Raw genomic sequence first — 23,406 nt, 5'->3', positions numbered from 1 at the left:
CAACTATATGATAGTAGGATTAATGTTTTAAAATGATACTATATTTTATACTCATTGGCGTTTACTGATCAAGTAAATTGAATTCCTGCTTGAAAAACACAAGTAGTTTGAGCAAAAAAAATTATAAAACGATATATTAAAAAAAGAGGTCAAGAGTTTTATAATATATACTATTTCGAAATGTATACAATTATATTACATACATAAGTATTAATAAATCTGTTCATAATTTTGATAAACAAAAAGCACATTTTGTAAATATCAAATCTCAACTAACAAATAATAATACAAAATTACAGACAGTTTATACAACATCTTGACAAACTTGCTAAATGTCAACTGTCAAATGAGATTTGTATAATCTTTTAACTTATAAGACAGTTCTTTCAATCACTTACCAAATTTCGACTAATCAAAATATGTTTTTTAACGCCATTCTCATCTTTTCCCACCATGGTCATCCTTTGAATACCCGACAAATCTTTCTAAATTACAAAATGCAAAGTATGCCCCTTATCAAAAAAACATATTTTACAAGAAATCCCTAATATAAATTTTGGACAGACTATATTGTACAAGGCTTTGTATATCATATATCTTCGCAAGTGTACAACGTTGGTCCCGTAACCCAACAGTCCAAAATTGGTTAAACGCATCCAAGAAGAATTTTGACATCATTTCTTGATTCTGATTCCGCAATCATCACTGAATGTCGTGTCCTCTAGATGCAAGAACTATATCAGGTCAAAATGTGGATTATGGATCTGTAAGCAAACCGGTAAATCATTTCAGCTTTATCCCCTGAAGGGCTCACCATCTCCTTTACTACTACTAGGTTCTGTATCATTCTGTAAATCGTCCGGTGTATTAATCGCACTGGAGTCAGAAAGAAGAACCACTGAGTGGCTTTGAACTACAGTACTCTCACTTTGGTCTACACGCTCGTCACTGAGGGTTGTACTATGTGAAGCCACATATGATATGCCATACTTCTGCGAATGAGATAGTCCTGGACAGAGTCCCTGCCAAATAATTTTTTTTTATAAAAAAAATCAGTTGAGCTTAAAGAGAGACAGATAATGTCAAAGCAACAATAATATATCCCGAATTAACTCTCTCTCTCTCTCTATATATATATATATATATATATTCTAGATAATTATAAAGATGCACCCCAATCTTAGGGAAATTACTTTGCTCCTCCAGATATTCGTGCACACAAGAAATTCTTATTAAGATAGGTGGATCCAATGACTACTTCAAAGGTGTTTTACCTAAAGCCTTTTAACACTACCAAGAACACGCAAAGTAGTGAAGCATCTAATTAAACAAGCATAATACAGAAAAATTCACTACTTTGTGTGTTCTTGATAGTGTCAAGTGTCTCATGCGTATCATGTGTTGAATGATAGAGAAGAGATATTGGATGAGTTACGGATGAACTTTTTGCGAGCACAACAAAAGATGAAAGCATCTGCTGAAACAAAACAAAGAGAAGTAGAATTTCAGGTGGATAATTCGGTAATCCTCAAACTGAGTCCCTATCGAGAAAAGTCTTTAGCCAAAAAGAAAGTCAGAAAAGTTGCCTCGAGATATTATGGCTCTTTTAAGGTGATAGCTCAAATATGAAAGGCAGCTTACAAATTGGAGCTACCACCGGATGCGATCATGCACCTGGTATTCCAGGTCTCACAATTGAAAAGGGTCATGGGACAACATACGCTTTACCTGTTTTTCCAGCACAGCTGACTGCAGAGTCGGAACTGGTTGTTAAACCTAAACTGATACTGGATCTACGGCAGAAAGGAAATCTCACCCAGTAATGTATTGCAAGTGCTCATCTAATGAAAAATTCTACATAAGTTTGATGCAAGATGGAAGACTTTCTTCTCAAGAAGCAACAATTTACTAAATTTCACCTTAAGTCCCAAATACAATGGACTTACTCAAAGAGGCCCATTGTAAGCTTGACAAAGATGAGATAGTAGATTGTGACAACTTAAGTGCCTAAGAGAATTCTAGAGTGTAGCGTACCTCGAGTGAGGTAAAGTCACTCGCAGTAGATGACTACATTCTATTTTCTGTTACAGCTAGAGTACATGTATTGAGATGATTATTCTTTTTCAGTTAGCTTAAGAATTTTGTAGAATGTTTAGGCTTTGGCTTAGGAGAGACTCAGCCTCTATGATTAACTTATTCTCTGCAACTATTTGGGTGATCCTGTGATCACTACTCATAATTTATCTTTACTACTACAGTAATTCTTGTTTGCTGCTGAGTGTGTGTTGTGTGCTTGAATATCAGCAAGTTGGAGAATGTGTGCCTCTCTAGTGAGCATTGAGCAAATCATAACTGAACTAAATTTTACATTTTAGACCCTGCATGTCTGGGGGCAGGATCAGGTAATCTGGCCTTTGACTTTTTGTATGTACGTAATTAGGTTGATAGGGGTCCCCATACCAAGAGGTCTTACATTAAAGGGCTTTACAGGGAGTGAGGGAGGATCGATAAAAGTATATACAACAAATACAGAGTAATCCATAATGTAAATAAGGGTGGACCAATTAAAGTGAAGATTGTTTCAACTGACCTTAATTACTCCTGACACTGAACTGGATTTATGAACATAGGAATGCCCTAACAGACTTGTGGTATCCAGAAAAGTTTTAGTGGCATTAGGTTCCTGGGATTCCATTGGAATATCAAATGTAGGGGGTTCATGCCCGAAATTGCTTCTCGGACAGAATGCACCAATATAAGAACAATGTTCCTTTACTAAAGAAATTTGAGGGGTAGCCGGTAACAAGTGGCCTTCAGTGCTGAAGACATACCTGAACAATGCGAAAAAATTTAGAGCCGAAAAGATTTAAAAAAAGGTCCTTTTTAGAGTAAAATTAGATTTCAAATACCCTACCGTCCTTAGCTGAGTTACCAACGCTGAAAGGAAACACTACTTACTTGTATGGCCCATTCTCAACGAGGTTATCAGAACCAGCAGCCAGATCAAATAGAAGCCACAGGTATTTCACCTGAACAAGTTGATGCAACTTTGTATACTTGGAAGAGAATTGAATAAAATAAAATACAAATGACACATGATCATGTACTAGGAACGATCAATAGATGATGGCATATGAAGATAATATATCTCAAACACTACCATTCCAGATAAACCAAGACTGAAAAAATAAAACATTGTCACTGCTGTCACAGTGCTATGGCGCCACTACATTAGTTAATGGGAGGTATCCCGGAAACTAAAGAAATAAAGCATCGATCTGGCAATATGAGTTCATCAGATATATTATCAGCTTACACAGACACACTGAAACAAGCTTTCATATTCGTTTTTGATGTATCATTTACATGTATATGATTGCAGGAAAACTAAAAAGCTTAAATATTATCAACATTCCAGTAATTAGTATTCTGCGCGCGCCCGTGCACATACACAGACAAATACTTGTGCTCTTAAAGGTCCTGGAAGTGAATTAAAAAGTTCCCAAGTGGTGGCAAAGGTGTTCCCAGTGCTAGAAGAGGTCTAGGATTCGATGGTTCCTCCTCTCCCACCTCTTATACTTAAATATGTATCGACCACAACTACCATTCTTGTAACTAAAATCCTCTAATACTAAAATTGACATTTTCAATGATCTAATTACGCGACTACAATGTTGCACAACTATATTTTTTACTTGTAGTTGTAGATGTATAATGCATATAAATTTACATTACAATAATAAAGTACATTATACATGTTCTGACACAATATTACGTCTCGATAATAAATTTTAGATTATGTAATTACAAATTACGTATGGCTAATAGCTAGAATGACAAAGAAGAAGAAAAGTGGGGGGGGGGAGATAAGAGCATAAAATTAAAAAATTAAATGAAAACAAAGTGAACAAACACAAGGAAGAAGAAAATAAGAAAATAAAAGAAAGAAAAGGAAATAATTTAGGCCGCCAGATGGATAAGTTGTGTTCTTTGGTGAAGTCGTTCAAGTAGTATTACTAAGTTAGGAACTAACTTGGGGCTTATTCTTTGTTTATCTCAAACTGCTAGAGTCAAAACAGGTCAAAAATGTATGGATTCGTCAAAACCTATATGATCACCAAGATGAACTATGGGAGAGTATAACTGAGTAGGTAGGAGAATACGACGACCAGGACGAATTATGTTTTCCAGGGCTGGGAAGTCATGTAGTCGCCTTGGTGACACCATGAGAAAAAATCAGATATTCTGAAAATATTAAAAAACTTAAGGCTTAACAAACCAGTAAAGGTGCGTTAAAATATCAAGCAAGTACCCAGGAGTCAAATCCTAGAGCCAACTTCGGTTCAAGCTAAGATTGGTTAGAGAAAGTAAATAGTATTCTCAATTTGTGATCCTCAGTAAAATATTTATTTACATGATTCCCTTCTTTTTATTACTAAATTAGTTACATCATTCTTACCAAATCCTAACAGACCTCCTAAAATGGTAGGCGAGAGCACACTATAAAGACCAACATAAGTCTGTGTTGCAGGTTCACTCCGCTAGGTGACCTATGGTGATTCTCAACTTTATGCAAGAAATAATTACTAACAATGAAAGAAGTCAATAATATAGAACATAACATATTGATAATGATTCCTTAAGTAAATTTTACATACAGTTTCAGCTAGGAAAAAGCTCTCCATGTGATCTTCCTGTTTGTGAAACTCGACATCTGAGATATGACAATATCCACAAGTGCATCGGGCACCATACTGTAAGCTTGCAACCATATCCCTCCCAGCATCAAGATATCTACATTTAGACGGTGTGACAAGTTATAAAAATTCATCAACTATTGATTAAATCCATACAACTAAATTACTAATCCAATCACCAGCACAGTAGTACACGGGATTGAGGTTCCGATTCCTGTTAACCGGCCTCATTAGCCCCCCACCCCAGTGTACGCTAATGTTGCTTAGCGCATGATATTTCAAACTCAATTCTGTGATGACATTTTTGTCCAAGAAAATTAAAGAACGGGGGCTGTTCTGAATTCTGAATAATTATAGGGTTTTGGAAGCCCTTAAACAATTCTGCACAGAGGCTGCAGGGGCTGAACACGGCTGCTCGTGGCTGCTAGCGGCTACTGGTGGCGGTTGTCAAGGGTTTATGGCGTCTAGGTAGAGGAATGGCAACTCTAATACCATATAATGTAGGACAGGTCCAAAAGAAAAGGTATAATAGGGGATATACATATTTCCACAGAGAATCGATGGAATCACAAATAAATCATCAGATTTATCCAATAAAATCAATTCATAATTCGTCTCTCCATAATGAAAAAGAACAGAAGATTATATAGATAATTATTATTAATTGGGAGCCAGGTAATTTTCTGAAAACCAAAAACCTTTTTTAATTTACTACCATTATTAATAAAATAAAATAAAATAAATCCTTTCTTTTTTTTGTACTGCTATAATCTATAATCTAGAGTGTTCCTAGCTAGATAATATAATTATTAATTACAAAATATCAGTGTTCTAAAAATCGGCCGATTAACCGATTAATCGGTCGATTAATCGGAGTTCGGACGGGTCCCGTCTCGATTAATCGTTAATCGGGTCAAAGTACGGTTTTTTGAAAAATCGGTCAAAAGTCGGTCGAATCGGGTCAAAAATCGGCCGAATCGGTCAAAGTTTGAAATTAATAAAAAAAATATTGTTTTTTAAAAAAATAAAGTTTTTTTAAAATAATAATTAACATTTAACATTTAATAATTAATATTAAAATTAATATATTAACATATTGACTCTTTTACACACAGAAAGAATCGTATATTCTTATATCCCTAAATCCTATATACAAATCCCTAATGAATTATTTTCAAATCTCAATACTCAACTTGCTTGCTCGATAGATTCATAATTTTGAGGTATTATAAATTTATTCAATAATTATCACTTAAATATCAAGTAGGTAGTAATTTAAAATCTTAAGATTTGAATTTGTACGTAGTAATTTCTAATTATCAAGTAATATTAGTGAGTAGTCAGTAGTAATTAATTAGTATAAATTACTTAAATATCAATTATGGACTCGTGATAGGAGTTTTTTTTTATAAATCTTACTATTAAAACATCAATACTGAATTAATGATATGTGGTTTTATTTTTGTAAATCTTGTAAAAGGTTAATGACATTTAAATAGAATTATTTTTTATTATTTATTAAATAATTTTTTTACGATTAATGCTCCGATTAATCACCGATTATCCGATTAATCACTGAAAGGTCCCTCCACCGAACAATTCCGATTCCCGCTTTTTAGAACACTGCAAAATATTTATAACTAAACAACAATATAAAATAATTAGCAAGTAATATAAATATTTTATGCTCCGCATCAACTAAGCCTCATCAAGCCCTTGGTAACTCACGAGGTATCCGCCAGGCTAAGCCTCACAGATTTATTAGAATCTTCAGACGGGCATGAAACATACTTTAACAAAAATAATACTTCAAATTTTGCAATTTTTGATATAATTTAATGTTTATAATCATTAATCATATAGGAAATATTAATAACAATGTTAGTATTTTATTTTTTAACTTTGTTTTCCGGCCCTTCTTGTTTTCCCTCACAAACCCCTAACTTGATTTACTTAATATATATTTTATAAGAAAAATTGTTTTCGATATACTTTTTAACAATCAAGTTACACCATCGAGCATCTATTATTTATACATAATATATAGCTACAAAAAACTTCTGTGATTGTGTGAGAAAAATTGTGATTATAGATTACATTACTTGTAAGTAAGATTTTGCTCTTATAAGAATCTAAGGGTTATATCACTAAGTTTTCTTCCCATTCTGTTTTGTAAGTTTGGTGACAAAGTGATTCTGCTCTGCATAAAATTTTATAATTTGTCGTACGTCCTATAGAATGTTGATTGAAGGGTATTAACTTTGTGAGTTTTACCCTTGCACGGGATAAACTATAAATAATTACTGCTTTTGTAAGTTGTATTTTCATTTTGATAGAACGGAGGGACATGAAGATTTGTGGCAGGTTGTTGCTATGATGGCTTGTAGCAGCATGACTCCGGAGGGAGTGGTGGCAGCAGCAAAACTCCGGCATGCATGGAGAGCTAGAAGAATAGGGGGAATACTAAACATGGACCGGCTGGGTGGATGTTTTCTCTAATGTCAATCTCAGCTTATAATTAGATCTGTACGCAACGCAGTTCCACAATAACATTGTTTGTGGCCAGCAATTAATTGATAAGTTCGGCAATAAAATGATAGTTCAATTGCTTATAATGTCAAAGGACGACCACTTAAAAATCCCAAAAAAAAGAATATACGAAGAATATAAACTGCTTTGAAGGCTTTTTAGTTCGAATTAAATATTTAAGATTTTTAAATTAGAGGTAATCATAAATTATCCTCATCTTTTAGGAAATGATTCGATTAGGAGAGTAGTGTAGGACTTTATAAATAGGGATTTTAGTTTGTATATTACTTAAAGAATATATTATCCTGAGAATTATCAGCTTTTACCTTCTCTTTTAATTAACTTTGGCACCCATCAAATAACTTATGATTTAATACAATCTAATTTAGGGTCCAGCAATATAAAAATAACTAAAAAAGGAAAAATATTATATATATATATATGGGCAGGCCTACCTATAAAGCAATTTAGCCTGAAAAATGTGAAATAAAAATAGATACAGCTCACCTGTTACAATGGTACAGTTCACCAGTCACAATACTACATATAACCACTTTTAACTGTAAACAATTGGATTGTCAATAAAAAGGACTGTAATAAGTTTTCGGTTTTTTTGTAAATTCCAATATTCTAGATCTCTAGATGATAAAGGTCCAACAATTCTAATTACCTTATAGTTTGTACTGTAGTATGATTGTTATCTAAATTCTGAACCTTTCCTGTATATTATTTGAATTTAGAGCGAGAGGCTGGGATTTGAAAATAATAGAGGGACCAACCTAGAATCCCTGGTAGCTTTGTAGAGCCAATATGTGCTTTCAATTAGTTCTGGACGCAGGGGGTAGCTCCTTTGACCTTGCTGAAAACAAATGAAGTAGTTAACAATCTAATATATACATTTACATATATATACACACACAATTAATCCTTGAACAATATATAAAATTCTAGAAATCATATACCTGAACACTGAAGGTGGCGAGATTAAAACCTTCTGGTGTGAACCCATATCTTTTCCAGACGCTAAAGAACGCAGTATGTGTTCTAATAGCAGGATCAATATCCCCTGCCAGAACCTAGGAAAAATAGGTAAAATGCAAACCGTTAACATAATATGGCATTAAGCAGTAGGTAGAACAAATTATCGCTATTACCTGAAGACCAGGCCAGAAAGCCTGTAGACTGTTGAATAAAGGCCAGACAAGAGCAGCAGAATTCATGTTTACCTCTACATACCTACAAACATATTTTACTATTGTCCTTCATGTTTCTGTAAGTATATATACTTCAAGATGAAAATCTGAAAAAAAAAATATACAAAGATATAGACTAGAATAGAATGATATATTCATACATTTTATAGTTGTATATCTTACCAAGGATCATTATAAAGGTAGTGCATTGCAGCTGCATAAGCTTCTTGGAAGATATACAGATATTCTTCATCTCCGAATAACAGGTAAGCCTGACATTATTAACCCTTATAATTTGCATTTATCATCCTACATATGCAGTGGATGAGCCACCGGACACATGATCAAGGAACAGTTAAATCCAAAATAAACTACTACGAAACAAAATTTAATAAGATCAGGGGTTGGTACATACATGGTCAACTAATTACAATTTTGTCCGATTCTTGGCCCTAAAAGGAAGGAAGTAACTTGAAACTAAATTCAACGTTTTACAGAGAAGGGGAATTAACTAAAACAGATTACCCAAGTAAACAGATTTTATTTCACTATGAAACTAAAAAAAAGTATTAACAAATTACAGAATTGAACTTAATTTTCAAATACATTTCTACTTAAATTGCAGTAAAATAAACATATATTTCTACATATATTTCAAACCAAGTCTATGCTTCAATATTTACAATTTTATCGAATAAGAGATTGTGCAACATTATTATTTATATCCTAACTGTATCATAATTTCACAAGTGAACTAAAAATTAATATTAAAATTCTTTAAGTTAGTTAAAAATTTACTGTTAACATATAATAAGTATGTCTAAAGCCCAAGCAAGGCACCAGTCCGGATACTAAAAAATAAGAATAATTTTCACTAGAAATTATTGTTTATTTATATCATTTGAAATTTTAATATATTTAAAAATTTTGATAAAATTATGATATAAATGAAAGTGTACGAGTATTATAAATTTAATGATATCTAATGTAAACGGTGAATTGTAATCTTGATAGAATTCTATTATAAAAAGTTCATTATTAGAACTTTTTAAGTAGATATTAAATAGAACTTGATATACATTATTTAAAATTAAATATTAATACTATATGCAACATATTTATTATACATTAGATTAACCAAAAAGTAAAACTGAATTATCGGTTACAAAAAAGTATTTAATTCGGATCTTAATAGTATTCTAAAAATACAAATTATTTTTTATATTAACAAAATTCAATATAAACATATGAAAAATAATAATATTATATTATAATGGTAAACAAATTGGGTATCGAAACCAAGTGACCGAGTACAAAAAGAACTAAGCTTGGTTATAATAGTATAACTAGTCTATGACCGGTGCGATGCACGAATTGTTTTTAACACTTAAATGATTTTTAATAATATATTTTATCTTAAAATTATTTATATTCTGTTATATATTCTTCAATTTATTTCAATAGTTAGAAAATAAATTGAAGAATATAATAAGTTATAATAATAAATATTTTGTGATAATTTGAGACTTGACTGAAAATAAATAATATAATATGTTGTTCACGGGACTCGAGCTCTGAACATGTAGAAATTGTTAAAATAAAGAATATAGAAGTTTTAATATAATAAGCTGTTGACGGGGTTCGAACCCTGAATTCATGAGAGCAGTTTAAATATTAATATAATATTATTTTATTATTGCATCCAACGGTTCCTATCTATTTGACTTTAGATCTGACGGTTGTTATTTGTCGTACAAAACAACTGTAACGAACAACCTACTAACAACTACCAAATAGAAGGTGTTCCGCTTATAATAGTATAGTATAAATATATAGATGGCTTTATTAGGATTTCAAAATTGTATAATATTTAAATCTTTAATAAAGTTTAATATAAATGAAAGATTTTTTTTAGTATTAACTTAATGAAATGCAATAAGCAATTGCAATCCAAAATGGAGTTTGTTGTAAAGGTAAGGAAGAAGAGTTTGAGTGGATATGAAATTGAGATGTGAAAGTAGATTGCAATTGTTAGTATTAGATTGACATTAAATTGTAGTAGGATTTTAAATATGACTATTTAATATTCTGGATATGATATAATATCAAAAAAATTGGGTTTATAATAGTATAGTATTAATATTTTTCTAAATACAATCTAAAATTTGTAATTATTCATAATAATTTTTTATGTTTTATCCAAATATATTGTCATTGGTCCTTGCTTGGCACAGGTTACAAATATAAGAGGGAAAGACAAAGAATATAATTAATATTGAAGTTCGTAAAGCTATTGATTAAAGAGACAAATGTACAACTTGCACATACCTTGAGGAGATATTCATAAAACGAGTCGATGCTTGTTCCTATACCAGCATCCTGAAACAAAAAATTTCAAATTATAAACCACAAACAAAAGCAAAGAAAATGAACAAATTATAAGGAAAAGTGGTACAGAACAGAAAATTTGGCAGACTGACTACATCTCTTTCAGATATCTTTCAGCTCTTCACAGAGATGGGGTAATACGTGAAAAGGGAACTCAGAAACAAACTGATACGATTAAACAGTTTCCAACAAGTGCATAAAAAGTCAACCAGCAAAGGGCTAAAAATATTAGTATCCCACCAAAATCAGTCCCACTTCACATAAAATTTGTCAAAAAATTAGAACAGATTACTATCAATTGGAAAAAAATAACAGTGCTAGTATGTAAAGTGTGCAGAAATCAGGACAAAACAACCTTTACAAGTTAAATAGTCAAACAATATTTGCAAAATCTCTCTAAAGGACACTCGACAGGTGACATCTTTGTATATATAAAAAATTCATTATACCATGTTATGATACCTAGGAAGCACCGACACTGATACGGCGACACACGGGACACGGGACACGGGACACGGGGATTCGTCAATTATCAAAGTGTCCTGGATACGGGATACGGCAAAAAAAAGTTATAAAAATATAAAAAATATTTTTATATGTGTTATATATATAGATGTATGTATACATTTGATTGTATATATATAGGGTTATAAAAGATGAAGAGGGGAGGTTATAAAAGACAGAGAGACACAAAATTAGGGTTAATATATGATGGTTTGAGCTTTTAAAAAAAGATTTTGTTGGGCTTTTTTAAGATGATTTTGGGCATTTTTATATGGGCCGTGTCGGTCGCGTGTCGAACCCGTGTCGGTCGCGTGTCGAACCCGTGTCGGTCGCGTATCGGTTGCCTTTTTCTGTCGACACGCCATGTGGCGTGTCGGACACGTACTCAGCCGTGTCGGTGCCGTACGGCATCCTTTTTGGAGTGTCGGTGCTTCCTAGTATGATACAAAACTTACTGATTTAGCCCAAGTCAAGAAAACTGTAGACAGTTTTAGCGCTTCGGATGATAATCGTAAAAAACAAAATCATCAAATTGGCAACACTTCAATATTACAAAGTTACATATCATAATATTCTTCGACAGTACAATGTCACAGAATTAAAACAATGTGGATAACCAAATTGCATAGCTCTCCATACAGCTAAATGGAAAGATACCTTCTGCGTCCATTCGCCTGTAAATACATTAATATGAGCACCAACTAAATTGATTCTTGATCTCCGAGCCCACAACCCAAGCACTGAATTCTTTGTAACTTGCTCAAAAACTGCAGCAAAAAGATACATTAAAACTTAAATTATGCATTATGCAATTCCAAATGTTTTTCAGCAAAATGTAGCCAGCTCCCTTCTTCATTTTATTTCTATTTCTATTTTCTTATAAAGATTGGTTTTGAGACATAAAACTTAGCAATGAGCCCCAACGACGCCCAAACAGGCTACTGGCAAATCCCTAGCATTTAAAATTTTCGCCTACGAGTCCCTCAAGGTTGCTGCATTTCTTAATGAGAGAATAAGAGGGATACGAGTAAACCAGAAAACAGAACTTGTTACATGTTTTCATAGTTGTTAAGACGTCGCCTAGGCGACTAGGCGGTAAAAAATGGGTAGGCGTCCGACCTATCTTCATTTTTAGTGGGTAGGCGACGCATAGGGGCGCCTAGGTGGCTAGACGACGTCTAAATCCGTCCAAATCCGCATAAGTCCGTCTTATTTTAAGATGGGCTAGCCCGGTCTATCTTTGACTAAGTCCAACCCAGTATCCTTTTATATGGTCCAGCCCATATTCAAGTTATAATCACGACTAACTACCTACAGCCGACACACTTAACCCTAGTTAACTACCAGCAAGACACAGACAAGCATCTCCTGGCAGCAATCTATTAAGGAGTATTCTTATTTTGCTTCTTAGCTGTTAGATACATACATACATATATATATACGCGTATGTATATGTATTATATGTATGCACAAACTACAAACATATATTATTGGGTATAACATTTATGTATGTACTTTGATCTGTAATTATAGTATTTACTCTTTGGTAATGTATGTATGGCTAAATCTATATTATCATAACATATAAATGTATGTATATATTAAATATACCCAATTTATATAGTAAAACGTGTAATCCGACATTAATGTCCGTCTAGGCGGGCGCCTAACCGTCTAGGTAAAGGGTCGTCTTGCTATGCACATAAAAAAGAAAATAATAATGAACGTTGGATAACCTCCGTCATACATGACAAGACAATTAAAATGGAAAAGGAAACCAACTGAAATCCTATAGTAGTTGACTAATCTTATATACTGTATAGGAATAGTGAAAAATGCGGCATCAGATTAATAAAGAATTCAGAATGGAAAATATTGACATGCGCCTACAAAATTTACAAATCCAACACCCGATCTTTAAATCACCAACTTCTTACCTCTGTAGCTATCTCAACGTGTAACAGAACGACAACAGAACATGCTACATAATATGTTCTACCAACATGAAGCATACATGAATTATCATGTCAATCCTGGACATATATAGGTGTCGAACTAAATAGACGAAATGGAGCCTGTAACCTAGGACAGAATGATTTTGCCATTAACTTATCTATCACAATGCCTACACTTGAATTACACGTGTCACATAAAGAAGATAACATTTTTTTCTCAAAACAAGTGGAATTCTTTTTCTTTCTTTTCTTTACTTGTAATGATCATTCATCAAACGTGAGGAAACAATTTTAAAAGCATGCTAAAACACAGGTTACAGAAGAAACAGAACTTACTGGGATCATCAGTCAAGCGGCTAAGCACACCAAATTCTAGAGTCAGAGTTCCTCCACCAGCTGTTGATGTTATCTATATACACCAAGAATATTCAACCAAAGATAATATTCTCACATTAATATGCAGGTGAGGATAAGTCACTGCAAGTTAAAGCACTCTAAACAGGCAAAATTGAATTACAATTGTGGACTAGTGGATTAAATTTTAGAGAAAAAATATATAGGACCCCAAACATAAGCACTTGAAAAAGGTCTGTGAGCTATAAAATATTACATATATATAAACTGCAAATGAAGCAACTACATACAGTGTTCTGCATTTCACTTTTTGGCTTATATCAAATAGTATAATAGAACAAATGAATATCACATGTGTAATATCTATATGGAATATTAAATAGTATTTGAATATACCATTCAAATACATGATGTATTGGAATTTATCATTCATTCTAATAATATAACTTGTTACCAGTTTTACGAGTAATGACAAGATGCTGATTCACAAATGAACAGCAGTTTTAGAAGGTAATTACTTCTGTGACTAATATTGTAATTATGCAAAAAAAATTAGGTTGAAAAACGAAAAACCTAGTCCATTTTGTGTCAGGTTGACACCAATATAGGAAGAAATTTGAAAGGTCCAAGTGACGGAGGCTTGAGAAGAAGCTAGGATGTAGGGACAAGAAATGTAGCAAGGTATGGATGTATGTGTGTCTATATATACAAACATACATATACATATATATACAGAGAGAGAGAGAGAGAGAAAGAGAGAGAGAGAGAGAGAGAGAGAGAGAGAGAGAGAGAGCTCTTTGTGTGTAGGGGTTCCATATTCATTCTTTAATTGCGGACTACTAACAGCTGCACTATGCATTTTGACAACAAGCACATGTATAAATAGCAACCACATAAAGATGGGAAGCAGTAAATGGGAATGATTATAAATATTTTACCTTGCTTTCATTCTCATCAACTCCGTACAATAGATTGACAGACCCATAGGGAATTCCTGCAACACATAAACCAGGAAAGTCAGAGCATGGGTTTTCAGAAAAAAATCTAGAACATTTTTATCCAATGAGTAATAAACGACCTTTGCTAGTGCAGTTAACTAGACAAAGAGTCCAATCAGCAAATTACATATTTTAATAGTTTCCAGAAACTCATTTCTTCAATATTTTGATGCAAATGATGAAATGAAGCTGATGAATAAGTAGTCATAGAAAATGACACTTCTTGTAGACTAGGTCATAATGACATCTTGCTGCTTTATACTCTACAGTTCATAAGTTTGGGACATTTCTGTCACATAAATTTTTGACACACAAATTAGCACTATTAAGAATTATTCTCTCAGCACATTTCAGAAAAAAACACAATATATAAAAGAGACCTCATCCAATAATTAAAAGTAGAGGCGATAACAGCAGTTATTAGCAGTACGGATAAATTATTCTCTAAATTGATAAAACGGTTCTAGAAGAATACCGGTAGGAGTATCAAAGGCGGGTAATAATCTGCGGGCTAAATCCTCAGCTAAGTGAAGCAACTCATCATCATATGAGGGTATCCTCATTCCCTGTAAATGAGAAGTATAAGAAAAGATATAGAGCTTGACAGTTATAATGGCATATATAGAAGGCAAATCATATGAAGTTTGACGGTAAACTCCCCTCATGTACATGTACCTAGGCAAATGATCAAATAGAAATCAAACTTAACATAGAAACTAGAAACTAATCTAAGCCATTAGATCAATTTAATCTAATGGCCCCCCTAAAAGCACCACATCCAACTAATCTGCACCCTCCCGCACAAAATCTCGGTTTTTCCCCTCCGTTTTTAATTTGATTTTTTCCGTCAAACGGTAAGTTTTTTTTTTAAATCCGACTTGACTGTATTTTCTAAATCTCGCAACGATCAATTTGCATATCATATGTGCTATATTTCGACATGATTGAGAATTTTTTTATTTTAGTTTCTCGTTTTCATTATAAGGGAGTGTCTAATGGAGTAGCCCCCTATGTATATATAAGTCGTTATACTCCATGTTCCACTTCAAATGGCTGATTTGACTTTTACACGTATATTAAGAAAAGTTAAATTTTATAACTATTCGACAATACTGCCCTTGCATTATATACCTACAGTTAACAACTACTCTCATTTTATATTCCAACGTAAACTTTAACATTGACACAGCCATGCCCAACATACAAATACAATGCATGTAATGTATCTCATTAAAATACATATGCTGATGTAGGGTACAGTTTGTTTACTTTTTATTTTTATTTTTTTATTCGAGCTCTTGTTTAATTTTAAAACAGAAAAGAATTGGACAGTGTGCATTTAACCTTAATATTTCATTTCATATATATAAAAATATAGTAAACTCTTTTTTCATCGACTTTGAAGTTCATTTATATTCTTTTTTTAATTTGAACTAACCCAAATTTATAAAACTTGAACCACGTTTCTGCTTGTTTGTTTAAGTTTTTTTGTTTTCTTTTATACTTTTCTTATTTGTATATGCTTTCTTTGTTTTATTTTTCTTTTAAATTGAAGTCCATGTTTGTAGTTTCCTTTATTTTCTAAGTTGTTTATTTCTTAATCTTTGTTTTAACTGTACATTTTTTTCTTTATATATTAATATTTTTCTTTTACCAATATAACACTAATAAATTGTTCAATTAGCCACCTTCATATCTATACTTTACTATATTATTCAAACCGAAACATTAAATTTTTTTTGTCAATCGGTTGGTTGGTAATTGTTCCGCTCTACCGGTCTTTTTTTAAAACATATTTTAACAAGGCTGATTACTTTAAAATGTTATTCTAATAAACACATATTTATTATTCTAAATACACATATCTCTAATTATTTTAATAACTATTTTAAAGGGCCTAATTATTAAAAACATAACTTATTGGGTCTAGTAATATTAAAAACCTATTTTAATTATATCACTGAAAATAAAATCAAACCAGTTAATGTGTTGAAAAAGAGGCTATACACACGTGCATAAATAAGGGAAAAAACTGGAATCAAATGTATTAGCATAGAAACTAAGACACGTAGTTGGGACATACTGAATTTGTAACTCATCCCCTTGAAGTGGTGCGGAGGGAGTAGATTCATACCACACGTCAAAGAATCCCATTTTTTTCTTTACATCAGATAAAATGTAATAATTTTCCATAACAAACATTGTGGAACTTTCGACGTATTATCTCGATCATTAATGAACAATTAGAATTTGACGCATATACATCATTAATGAAACAATTAGAATTGACGCATATACATAAGAAAAAACGTAAGACGACAATACATAGAAGCATAAACAAGGAAAAGCAGTACAGCCTGTTATCAAGTAGATTGTAAATTACATCAAGTCAGATAATTTGATACCGTAGCATAATCACTCGCAATAAGATGAGCCGAAAGTAGTCCTCCAAGGATACGGATAGTCGTTTCAAAAACGGATACTGTCTTGTTCTGCAAATATGCAATCTGAAACTTTAATTCAATTTGGCTAAAGAAATAAGAGCAAGAACAATTAATTTCTCAGGTCACTGCTGATAGTCTTTTAACTGATAAAAACAAAAAGGTGGCCTACAAATCAATCTGTCAAATGCATTGATTTGACTGCAAGTGAAGGAAAGACATGTCAAAGAAAGAAAATTGATCAAAATATAATGACATTTGACATATAGTAGTCAGAGTTCAGAGACATAAACTAACATATGGCATGCCTTCGAGTGATAAAAGTCAAATCTACTTAAAATTTAATGGTCAGAAAAACCAATCAAACCATAAACAGTAATGCAACAAATTCACAATGAAGTCAAAGAGCTAATCGGTACAAGAGAACTACAAATTTTAATAAATAAGTACCTATGTTTTAAATGATTATTTCAACTGAAATAAATGGTAAATCATTGAACTAAAGAATGACAGTCTTTTAAATGGGCTCACAAAAATGTAATTGATGCGCCAGATTTTAACTAAGGTGGAGATGTTACAAAGATCTGTAGTGTATTAATTGATAGCCTATAATATAACAGGCCCAACAGTAAGAGCCCAAGGCCCAATAAGAAGGGTACGGGGCCCATTTAACAGTAACACTGGAGGACCCCAGGACACGTGGCAATATCACCACCGTCCAGGTACCCCGGATCCAAAACGTTCCTACGGTCCAGATTCAACAATACACTGGCTCATCATGGGCGTTCACACGTCCTACAGTCCAAAAACACACCTACAGTCCAGATCAAAAGGTACAAACCCTTTAACCCTAATGGGAAGCCTATAAAAGGCTGAACAAAAAGGGTATAAGGGGTTACTTCATCTCACATATACACAAATATACACACACCACAATACATTGTTATTGAGTCGACGACTAGCCGACGAGTAGTCGACGACTAGCCGACGAGTAGTCGACGACTAGCCGACGAGTAGTCGACGACTAATCGACGATTAGTCGACGCCCAGTCGTTGACTAGTCGCCCAGTCGTTGCAGTGAATAAGTCGACAAGCGACTTGATGATTCTGGCGTCCATGGGCCTTTACCCGACCCAGTAACCACCCGACCCGACCCGGTAAAAAAAGGGTTTTTAGATAAGGATATAAATACACAGCTGTATAGAAAAAGGAAAAGAAAAAGGCAACGGTCTCAACAACGGCGGCTCTTATTAGATCTTCTCTTTCTTCTGAAATCTCCAGGTAAGCTTCTTCTCAAATCTTCTTCTTGAATCTTCTTCTCGTTCTTCTATTTCTCTTTCTTTGTCTCTCTCTCTCCCTTTTCTTTCTTCTTTTTTCATCTCTTCATCTCTCTCTTTTTCTCACATACGTTCCTTTTTTTACTTGTGTGTATATATATATACACACAGGTATATATTAATAATTTTTAAAAATGTTTTTTATTAATAAAAAATGAATTTTTATTACTTATTTATTCAAATTTCAAATTTATTTTACTTATTTATTCAAAACTGGAATTTATATATTTGAGCAAAAAACGATTTTAATGTTTTATTTACAAATACACTGATTGACTGTAGTCGATCAATTTACAAAAAAAAACACAAATTGTGTTCCATTTTTCTTGCCCAGTCAAAATTTTTTACAAACAATTTTTTACTTGATGTGCTATGTTAATGTTAATCCTCTGTTACTTGCTTGCTTCGTTTACACATTGCTTTATTGCCTGCAGTCTCTTCTCCAACTGCAATGGAGACCACAGATAACCATTTGCTACAGCTTGCTAAAGATCCAAAAAGAAATGCCAAGTCAAATGATCCAGGGTGGAAATTTGCAGTTTGGCCTGACCTTACACGTAAGGATGTCGTCAAATGCATTTTGTGTGGGAATGAAAATCATGGCGGAATTAATAGATCCAAGCAACATTTAATTGGCAGATTTCCGGATATCATAAAATGTCCAAAAACAACAACGGAGATTGCTAAACAAATGAATGATTATGTGCAAAGCAAAAAGAAATTGAAAAGTGCTAATGTACATATTCCAGAAGAAGGCAGCGATGAAGAAGCGTATGAATTCCAATCTACTGGAGCTTCTAACACATTTCACAGCTCAAAATCAACTGGCCAGCAGCAGAAAGGCAAGGTTGTCCAGCAAAAAGGCAAGGCTGCCTTTGATTTTCGCAAACCTGCAATCCAAAAATCTGTTAGTTCCATGTTGATCAGGACACCAGAACAGGTAATTGAAGAGAGGCATAGGGCTGGTCCAGGTCAAACATCTTTGGAGAGCACGATGAGAACAAAAGAAGAGAAAGAAAGGGTTTCCATGCACATTGCAAATTTCTTCTACGAAAATGGAATTCCATTTAATGTCGCAAATTCTAGGAGCTATGAAATTATGGTTGAGTCTATAGGGCAATTCGGACCGGGTTTGAAGCCTCCAACATTCCACAATTTAAGGCTGCCCTTACTTAAAAAAGCAAAAGATGAAACTGAAAAATTGAGGGAGAGGCATGAGAAGGCCCGGAAAAAATATGGTTGCACCCTTATGTGTGATGGATGGACGGATCGACGGGGAAGGCATCTTATCAATTTTCTTGCTAATAGTCCGGAAGGCACTTTTTTCTTGCAATCTTTTGATGCTTCAGATAGAGCCCATGATGCAGAAATGTTGTCAGGGTTGATAGATGCAATGATAGTTGATGTTGGCTATAGCAATGTTGTGCAAGTGGTGACAGATAACGGGGCAAATTACAAGCTAGCTGGTGCACTCCTGGAACAAAGTCTGCCTTGGTTGTTTTGGACTCCGTGTGCTGCTCACTGCCTTGATTTAATGTTAGAGGATATTGGCAAGATTCCAAGCATGAAAAAAGTAATCAATCAAGCAAGAAGGTGCACAACATTCATCTATAGGCATGGGTGTATCCTTCATGCATTGAGGGGGAGGACTAATGGGATGGATTTAGTGCGGACCGGAGCAACAAGGTTTGCTACCGCTTTTCTTACATTACAAAGCTTTCTCAAGCATAGGGCAGCCTTGCGCTCATTATTTGGGTCTGGAGATTGGAGTGTGTCAAAGCTAGCAAAAACTGAAAATGGGAAGAAAGTTTACGACACTACATTCTCAACAGCCTTTTGGGAAAGTTTAGAGGACTGTTTGAAGGCTTCACAACCACTTCTTCAGGTTTTACGCATTGCAGATGGTGATGAAAGACCTGCCTTGGCAGAGGTTGCAGCTGCTATGGACTATGCAAGAGTCCAACTAACAAAGGTATTTGTTGGTCCAAAACTACCGCTTCGGAAGAGAGTGTTGACAATACTTGAGGATCGTTGGAGTTCACAAATGGGAAAACCATTGTACGGGGCAGCCTTGTTTCTCAACCCCGGAAAGTATTTTGACATTGTTGAAAAGAATCCTTCGTGTGCATCTCGGATCAGGGAGGACTTTAATGATGTCCTTGAGAAGATGGTCAAGGATCGGACTAAAAGAAACGAAATAAGTAAACTTGTCGATGACTACAAAAATACAAGGGGAGGTTTTGCAAGAGAGATGGCGATTGAGCACCGAAAGGAAAAAAGTCCCCGTAAGTTTGTTTAAAAATTAGTAACATTAATCAATTCTTGTTTGTGTTAGTTTTACTTTTATAGGATTAGGTATTCTTATTTGTGTTATTTTTATATTAGTTGATTGGTGGGATGCATACGGAGGTCGTGCAATTGAGCTTCAATTATTTGCAAAGCGTATTGTTGGTTTATGTTGTTCATCTCCCGGTTGTGAGCGCAATTGGAGTACATTTGAATTCGTATGCGCCTCTTTATTTATTATTTATTGTCAAATTGCAATAACTTATACTTGATACTTGAGGACTAATCATAGTCTATTTATTTGATAAATTTAGATACATACAAAGAAGAAGAATAGGTTGGAACATGATCGTTTGAATGATTTGGTGTATGTTCAATACAATCGGAAGATAGATTCAAGATTTAAAAAGATGCATGAACTTGGAAGTAAATTTAATCCACTCATATTTGATGATTTGGAGTGGACTAATGAGTGGATTGATGATGTCGAAGATAGATTTTGGAGTGCGGTAGACACAGCTTCGGGTGCCTCGGAATCACTTGGAGGACGCAAACTTCCAAGGAAAGCTAAAGGTGGTTCCAAGAGTGATGATGTGCTTACCTATACTCGATGTGGCACTAGTTCGACACAAGTCACGCAACAAGAGGATGATGATGATGATGATGATGATGATGAATGGGGAGAAGATGAAGACAATACACCTAATGATGATGAGGATGTGGAAGATGATTATGGTGTTCCTCCCGATCCATCAAACAAGAATACTCAAGAAGATGGACATGACTTTGAGATGGATGACTATTTTTGATTAGTCTATTCAGTACTCACTGATCTATTATGTTTTTATTTACTTAGGGATGCTAAAATTTTGGTATTTGAACTTCTTGTCTATTTTATTCTATGGAATTTGTGTGTTTTTACCTATTATATATATATAATAAAAAATATACCATATATCACGACTTGTCGACTTTATTCGACTAGTCGGGCGACTTGTCGACTAGTCGATTCCAAGGTCCCCGGGCGCCGAGGCTCGACTCGGCGCCGTAATAACCTTGCCACAATATATTCGTATAATTCCCGTTTTACCCCTTTCTCCTTCAAAACCTTTTCTCATTCTCATACCGGAGGTACCGCGAGGACGCCACCCCCCTCCGATTCTGTTTTGTAGGTTCCCACCTTACAGCTACACCGCACGCCGCCGTCATTTCTGCTCAAACGGAGTTTGAGTCCGGGCTCAACAAGGAAGGGACCCTGAGGTGATATGGGATTATCATTAATAGTTTAATACATCATTCTAGGACCTTGGTACTTTCTGAATGGAATATCAAGATCATGGGACCAACTAGCACCGCGAGTTTCATCTCAAAACTATGACCCCTTAACTTCTATCCAATCAACAGATACATGCTAGATGACCAAAAACAGACACAAAAGAACAGATAACATCAGACAACAAATACAATAAGAAGGCTTATATGACGCACAATGCTAAGGCATTTGAACTCTCGGAGTACAATATCATTTAATTTCACATCCTACAGAGATGATCCAAGTTAATGTCTAGAAATTGCATACTCACGATATCAAAACGAAGATTTTTACCAATCCATTCAACAGAGGTAGTAAAGTGCTCGAAATCACCCATCAAAGCCAAACTGTCCAAAGAATCAATCTGCAATTGTGTCATATTATGTAAATTTACCTTAACAATGACAGAAAACAGTGAATTAAAGACAGATCTTACCAACGTTAAAGCATAACCTCCAAGCGTATCTTCTCCTCCACACGACAATGGTTTCAACTCATCACGTGGAAAAGCATGATCCATATATCCATCGAATGCATGATAGAACATTCCACGAACCTACATAACAGTAACCGTGCTTGTTCGTTTCATTATCTATACCTATAAGGACCATTACCACTAAATTAACCTAATCAAAAGAAAAAACGATTAACTAAACAAGGCCATAATTCCCTAACCTCCAAATCAGACACTGCATTTTTCCGATCCCCAAATTTCCCAAAACCTAATCACATTTCCGACTTATATAGTCATTACTTTACCTCCACATCCAAAACAAACCATTTCAAACTTCATTTACATATCGTAAACTTACATCAAACATAGAATCTACAATCTATATGGCAAAAAAAACATAGAATCTACAATCTACTTATTAATGCACTTTACACAAAATTAAGAATGAAGTCAATCAAATTCAACTACATTTACGGAAAACGCAACAATCAGCAGCTTGTATGAATCAATAGTAGGAAATCAAAGCGTGCAAGTACAAAGATAGGGTGATAACCTCATCTCGTAATAGCTTGGCTTCCTCGGGAGTAACGCTCTCGGCTTGAATTTGGCGAATACTCATACATAATAAGTCCGTACACAAAATTAAAATTAAAAAATGTGTTAGCAATTGTTTTGGAACCTCCATTACAAAATCAGTGTGTATTCTCACTTTCACCTCTCACTGTGTGTTTGTTTTATCAGGATTAACAAATTTTTGGATTGTTGAAAAAGAGGTGAACTTGAGTTTCTGATTTGAACTCAACTGGCTTCTTCTATTCTGTGGGTTTTTTTTTTGTAACTAATTTTTACAGTTTACTGTTATCGGTGATGGAGTCGGGGCCTGTTTGGACTGTTCGCTGTTATTACTTCGACTCGATACATCAATGAGGTGTTTATTTATTTTTATTTTTGAAACTAT

General features: G+C 34.0%; 2 protein-coding genes across 9 annotated transcripts; one reads left to right on the top strand and one right to left on the bottom strand.

The window, feature by feature from the left end:
• Nucleotides 1-337: 337 nt before the first annotated feature.
• Nucleotides 338-23,279, bottom strand: LOC141659289 (alpha-mannosidase I MNS4). Of its 8 annotated transcripts, none has more exons than XM_074466087.1 (17): nt 23,002-23,279; nt 22,431-22,550; nt 22,266-22,358; nt 17,024-17,125; nt 15,094-15,184; nt 14,559-14,614; nt 13,603-13,675; nt 11,969-12,078; nt 10,748-10,798; nt 8,603-8,691; nt 8,381-8,462; nt 8,189-8,302; nt 8,006-8,085; nt 4,659-4,794; nt 2,959-3,029; nt 2,591-2,831; nt 338-1,022 (listed from the first exon to the last, which is right to left on the bottom strand). In XM_074466087.1, the coding sequence occupies exons 1-17, from the start codon at nt 23,131-23,133 to the stop codon at nt 795-797; spliced, it is 1,869 nt and encodes a 622-aa protein (XP_074322188.1). In that variant the 5' UTR covers nt 23,134-23,279; the 3' UTR covers nt 338-794. The 8 variants fall into 8 exon arrangements, with proteins under 8 accessions (XP_074322188.1, XP_074322190.1, XP_074322189.1 ...); XM_074466089.1 differs by having other exon boundaries at nt 22,266-22,341; nt 22,435-22,550; XM_074466088.1 differs by having other exon boundaries at nt 17,024-17,110; nt 23,002-23,278.
• On the top strand, nt 20,717-21,536 carry LOC141659291 (uncharacterized). Its single transcript, XM_074466095.1, has 2 exons — nt 20,717-20,900; nt 20,997-21,536. Exon 2 carries the CDS (start codon nt 21,093-21,095, stop codon nt 21,489-21,491), a length of 399 nt encoding a protein of 132 aa, XP_074322196.1. The 5' UTR covers nt 20,717-20,900; nt 20,997-21,092; the 3' UTR covers nt 21,492-21,536.
• Nucleotides 23,280-23,406: the final 127 nt, after the last annotated feature.

This window comes from Apium graveolens, chromosome 5 (genome assembly GCF_009905375.1).
Source record: "Apium graveolens cultivar Ventura chromosome 5, ASM990537v1, whole genome shotgun sequence".
Classification (NCBI taxonomy): domain Eukaryota; kingdom Viridiplantae; phylum Streptophyta; class Magnoliopsida; order Apiales; family Apiaceae; genus Apium; species Apium graveolens.
Note: the sequence above shows the minus strand (reverse complement) of the source record. Positions and strands in the feature narration are given on the sequence as shown.

Excerpts from the sequence above, each read along its gene's own strand:
- LOC141659289 (XM_074466087.1), bottom strand. The coding sequence starts at position 23,133 with ATGGAGGTTCCAAAACAATTGCTAACACATTTTTTAATTTTAATTTTG. Across the intron at positions 8,692-10,747 it reads TTTATGAATATCTCCTCAAG|GCTTACCTGTTATTCGGAGA; the intron begins GTATGTGCAAGT and ends TAATAATGTCAG. Across the intron at positions 2,832-2,958 it reads GTTGAGAATGGGCCATACAA|GTATGTCTTCAGCACTGAAG; the intron begins GTAAGTAGTGTT and ends CGCATTGTTCAG.
- LOC141659291 (XM_074466095.1), top strand. The coding sequence starts at position 21,093 with ATGCATGAACTTGGAAGTAAATTTAATCCACTCATATTTGATGATTTG.